This window comes from Phymastichus coffea, unplaced genomic scaffold (genome assembly GCF_024137745.1).
Source record: "Phymastichus coffea isolate CEN01 unplaced genomic scaffold, Cenicafe_Pcof_1.1 PCOF00085, whole genome shotgun sequence".
Classification (NCBI taxonomy): Eukaryota; Metazoa; Arthropoda; class Insecta; order Hymenoptera; family Eulophidae; genus Phymastichus; species Phymastichus coffea.
The window spans coordinates 715,755-721,782 of NW_026706896.1; the positions used below are offsets into that span (position 1 = coordinate 715,755).

Consider the following 6,028-nt stretch of genomic DNA (forward strand, 5'->3'; position numbering starts at 1 on the left):
ACAGGAAGCCGAGTGCGAGAAAGCTGCCATGGACATCAAGTACAACACCGACACGAAAATCGAGGACAACGCCAGGCTGTATCAGCTGCAGAAGGCCAACTTCGACCAGGAAGTGAACACGGCGGTGAGTAACGCTCGGTCGCGGCAGCGAGCGCGGATCGCGAGCCTCCTGCTCACCCGCGCGAACCTCGTTTCCGCAGAAAGCAGAGTCGCAGCTGGCCTACGAGCTGCAGGCGGCCAAGATACGCCAGCGCATACGAAACGAGGAGATCCAGATCGAAGTCGTGGAGAGACGCAAGCAGATCGAGGTCGAGGAGCAGGAAGTGCGCAGGAAGGAGCACGAGCTCCAGAGTCTCGTCAGGCTGCCCGCCGAGGCCGAGTCCTACAAGATCAGCATGGTGTCCGAAGGAAAGAGGTAGGTTCGCCGGTGGCGGAGGCTCGCCGCGCGCCGCATTTCTCACCAAGCGCACTCGTGTCCGCATCAGGGCGCAAACCGTCGAGGGCGCAAAGGCCGACGCTGAGCGTATCCGGCTGATAGGGGAGGCCGAAGCTTCGGCGCTCGAGCAGATTGGGATCGCCGAGGCCAACCGTATGACGATGAAGGCCGCCGTCTACAAGAAGTACGGCGAGGCCGCCATACTCAACCTCGTCCTCAATGCAATGCCAAAGGTCGGCTCGCCTCTTGGCGCACCAGCGACGAAGCCTCCGATCGGGTGCCTAATGCCTTCCGTCCGATCGGCTTTCAGATCGCAGCAGAGGTGGCAGCGCCACTGGCGAGGACCGAGGAGATCGTCCTGCTGGGCGGCAACGACGTGACGAGCGGCGAGATCACGCGCCTCGTCGGCCAGGTGCCACCGGCCGTGCAGGCTCTCACCGGTGTCGATCTCTCCAAAGTAAGGCTCAAGCAAAAGAAACCCGAGCCCGCTAAGAAATAAGGCTACGCTCCATTCCACTCATGCATACGTATAATGCCATTCGTGCATTTTTGAACTTGAAAGAGCACGCAGTTGGAAATGATATCTATTTTGAGTAGTGGACCGTTGTTGAGAATCGAGCTTCGCAGTTTTCCGAGTGTTGACTCATCAATTTTTTATATTTTTAATCCAAGAGGATTCATTAACTTTTACGAGAAATTTGCTACTGGCATGGCTTGGGAAGTACAAGTATTGCCGATGTATTGTACCTTAGCGATCGCACTATTGCAACAAGATTTATTGAGCTTTGAACTTTTCATAGCGCAAAAATATACTTCTACTTTGTAATTTGAAGATCGATTGAAAGGAATTGTTTCCGACTGTTTTGACTAGTTGACATTGCACTGAGCACATTTTCCTTCAACTAATGTACACATTAACATTAAAGCCATTCACAAATGCTTTGCACTAGCAGAACTAATCACTAACGCTTGATCAAAGACGAATAGATTGTTTTACTATGATAACAACAATTAGGATTTAATTTGTGTTTGTGTTGTTAAAACTAATATACTATATGATGATACTCATTATCAATATTGCAATTTTTATCCGTAAGTCACAATTGGCATTAAGTGTTTCTGTAACTAGATGAAAAAGATATCATAAAATTTGTTTTTATTTTTATATTTCTAGTCAACATTCAATATAAGATTTTGAATAGAATTAAATCGAAATTATTCTATTACTACTTTCGTAGAAATTACAATGAAAATATTAAAAATTTTGTCACGAATTTTATGACTTGTATTTTATGATTGTATTAATCTGAATTTTCAAAGTTACGGATTTTGACCAATGCTAATCAAAAGTAAGATACCATTAAGCTTTAATTGAATCTGTCTGGCAAAGCCTTAGATAATAATAGCATCCTTAATAGTCTTCAAGCGTCTATCTCTATCATAAAATGTTTATCAAAATCAATATCCTAAAAACGTCGATGTTTGTAGGTGCTTGGAAAGATTCCGGGCGCCAAGTAATTACAGTGAGTGCAGACAACCACGGGCGAATCATCGCATTGGGGGAGAGACTAGCTGACGTTTAACACGACTTTTAGGACTACGGACTATCGAATCTCTCTCTCTCTCTTTCTCTCTCTCTCTCTCTCTTAGACTCGATATATAAATGTCTCTCACATTCGCGCGTTCTGCCAGTGCAGCGTGATGATCAGCGTGTCGTCGCGATTTTGCATCCCAAGAGAAAGAGATACATGATTATACAAGCTCAGCGCAATGTTTTCGACAAAGGTAACGCTGGATTTCAAAAGAGGAAAGGTCAGTCGATCAAGATGGCGACGATTGAAATTACGCTTAGAGTATATGGATTTTATTAATTATATAGTTTTCGACTGATTGGCATTGACTAAACTCTATATGCGAGCAATTTTGCGGTAAATCATTAATTTAAAGTTTCATTCTTAACGTCTTGTGTACGAAAAATACTTACCACAAAAATGATATGTTATCACCAGATGGGCATGTGTGTGTGTGTATATACATATGTTCATGTACTCTTACTCCATCAATCAAACAATAAGGAAACGTGCACCTATTACTTCTGTATGCTATAGAATTCTACTTGATTGGTACTCTATTCTTTTTTTATTATGCTTCATATTGTCTATCTGTCAAATCATTGTAAACTGTGAATGCGCAAATATGTAAATCGACTTTTGCTGAATATCTTAAATCGTCACTACGAAACGTGTAACGTGTTTCAATTTAGTTTCTTTGAAATAAGTTACTATACTCCAAACGAACAACCATCAATGTACTAGTGATTTAGAATTAGTACACTTTTAAAAGTGATAAAACTTGAGTACAAATTTTGAGAAATATTGTAAATCTATCATACAAAAAAATAAACATTGATTTACATAAGTTTGTAGCATCATTTATTTATATACTAATATTTACAATAAAATCACTGCCCTTGAAACAACATTTCAATTTCATACACTGCCTTCGTAGTAGACGATTTAAAAGCAACTCGACGACAGAACAGGACGATGTCTAAGTGTAGTGAGACTTGCGAACTAAAGCGATGAATGAACTGTGTACTAATGGAAAAATAGAAAGTACGTTGAAATTGTTAGGATTCATTATACGATCCAATGAGTCCATCTATTTTTGCGATCAGAAAATGACATTTTCTCGATCACACTTGTGTTCATCGTAAATAGAAAATTTCCATTTAAAGAAAAGCTTGCCCTCGAATACAAATATGTATATACCAGAGTGGAGTGGCAATTTATTTATATTCAAGCCAGTTTTTTTATTGATTGATTATTTTTCAAGTCAAAATTATTCTTTCCGGTCCCCTATAAGAATAGTAAATATTTTATTTTATAATAGAAAAATATTTGTTTCAAAAATACTAGAAAACTTGTATTAATGATAAATATGTATAAAGTCGATAAAAAGCATATTTTCTTCTTTATTAAGGTGAAGTAAAGATTATAAATCGAGATACGCAAGTCAATCAAACAGTGTTTCCAAACATGTACACATTTACAAAGTAAAACAAATTTATAGTCGTATAGTCAGTCAAAAAGCAGTTCTACATAATTTCCTTAGATAATCTTCAATTATGACATTTCTCGTCAAGTTAATCATGTTTCTTTCGAGAGAAATTCAACTCTTTCTCATGTGAGCATTTCAATAAATAATGAATAAATTTAAGCACTGTCACTGTCACCTCATTATCTATAAGTTCATCGATAATACATTTTTAGTAACGATAATTATTGTTAGCTTAATTTAATCCGTACATTTTCGTAACGATTGTAATAAAAGTTAAGTTTTATTTTTAAATTGTAAAATATCCCTAAAAATCTGGCTCTTGCTTTGTGCTTCTTAATGTCGAGAAGAAACGTGAATTAAATGACAAGACTTTAGGGATAATTAGTAGATATTTCAAAAATGGATACTCTTTGTCGTATGGTTTCATTATAGATTTTAACTTTTAGTATAAGGACTGCTTTTTTGTTTATTTTAAGAGCTCTTTTATCTAAATAACTGTAAAAGTATCGTGAAAAAAGTTATGCGGTGTGATTTATGGCTCATGCGGCTGATTCAAACACTTTGATCATTCTATGAATTAAATTTTGTAAGTTTTACACCAATAGATTAATCAGAACAATTGAAGAGCCTAATTTATCAAAGGCTGATTTTGCTTTCCACACTATGAATATTACAAAGCGTGTCCATTTTATATGTAAAACTACGATTGTATAGACAAACATACATATTTCCGCCCATAATATTGATTGAAACGTATATGGATTTGCACTGTATGAATAATTTGTGTAACGAGGGAAAATATTTGATAGTTATAAATTAAGATGTATAAGTATAGGAATTATTTGAATTTTTTTGTTAATAGAGAAAAAAATAAGTGCGATCCCATTGTTTCTGCAGCGTGCAGTTATTCTATGATTTAGTTAACAATAATCTTTATTTTTTGGATTATTTTATACTCTTGTAAATAAATGATCAGCCTCACTTGCGTGAAAGTGTGCATTAAATCAAGCACGAAACAGTTTGTAGTTATATGTCTGATAATGTTTTATAGGCTTTTTAATGATTGTAAATGAAATTCATTTCAGTATTTTAATTTTCTAATTACATCAAAGATATTCAAAGTATCAAAGTATATATTAAACTAAGAGATTAATATTTTCATTGTATCGATTGTATACAATGCATTTTTTAGTACTCGTTAATGAAAAATCTTTTTAAGTTCGATAAATTTTCTGTATGTGTTCTTTGAAAATGTACATTTGCTAAATGAATGAAGTATAAAAGTTTAAAAACTACTTTTTAAAATAGTGCATAAAATAAAAATAGCCAGTTATTTGTGCCAATGCAATATAATTTTGACATACTGTAACAAGTATTGTTTTTACTCCAAAAAAAATGTTCGTTCATTTGACAGTATGACATATTAATCATTTTGAGAATTTCTTTATAAATTACATCTACTATAATCATTAGATGAAATAAGTCATGGTATAGGTGATGTGGGCTAATTTTTTGACGAATCTAATTTACCGGCATTATTTTAATTCCATTCACATTAAAATCCATCTCGACTCTGATATATTTGTAGTACTCAAAATTGAAGATTTTTAGCAATTTGTAAAAACAAGTAAACCATCGTGAAAATCTATAATTTACAAATATTGTCCATTAAGATTATAAAAAATATCTAAGATACTTCCTTTTATCGAAATTGGTATTCACATTATTTTGTATAACTGACGAGGTGTAATTAGCAAGTCACTAAAAAAAATGGTACTTCTTTTTAGATTCTTGAAATTACGCGAAACACTTTAAAGTAATAGTGTAGTTTCAAAATCTACTGTGGTAATATTGAAAATTCATTAAAGGAAATCTCATACTGTTCAGCCTGACCAAAAAATGCTTGATATGCATACGAATAAAAAAATCTATGACGACGTAGTTAGCTATATGCAAAATAATTAGAGAAAAAAATCTAATCTTTTGTAAAAGACACGAAGGAAAACTATGCAGAAATATAATATATATATATATATATATTTTGAAAGTCGTATAAACTACAAAATATTCTGAAACTTAGTTGAATGACATTAAAAAATACTATCCGTGTGATAACTTTAATTTCAAACTGAAAGTTATGAAATACACGATTCTGAATTAGTGCATATTTTTAATAAATGGAGCCTCAAATCATATAAATTAGGTTGAAGTTTTATTCAATGTCCTTTTTCTATTCCCTATCCTGTTTTTATATCAAACATTTCATGGGGTAATATGACCAAAATAAAAATGAACTAAAAAAGAAATTCAAAAATTTTATCTATATAACTGGCTAGATTTTTATTTACAGTATAGAAAAGAAATACAATCTACAGTAAAAGTTCCCAAAATTGATTGGGAAATAATATAATTCATATAAACACCGAACTTAGAGTAACAATTTTTACAAGTGGTTAATAAGTTATTATGATAAGGGAAAAATAATACAAATTCATAGACGCTCAATAACATTTATTCATTTTGCATCATTCG

The 6,028-nt window shown here is 34.3% G+C and overlaps 1 protein-coding gene across 1 annotated transcript in view; it reads left to right on the forward strand.

Moving 5' to 3' along the window:
• Positions 1-5,663, forward strand: part of LOC131668962 (flotillin-2) — an 89,999-nt gene extending 84,336 nt beyond the window's left edge. Inside the window, exons 4-8 of the mRNA XM_058943476.1 lie at positions 5-124; positions 201-415; positions 486-669; positions 747-893; positions 1,925-5,663. Of these exons, the coding sequence (XP_058799459.1) occupies positions 5-124; positions 201-415; positions 486-669; positions 747-893; positions 1,925-1,954 (696 nt within the window). The 3' untranslated portion in view covers positions 1,955-5,663. The remainder of the gene's footprint in view (positions 1-4; positions 125-200; positions 416-485; positions 670-746; positions 894-1,924) is intronic.
• Positions 5,664-6,028: the final 365 nt, after the last annotated feature.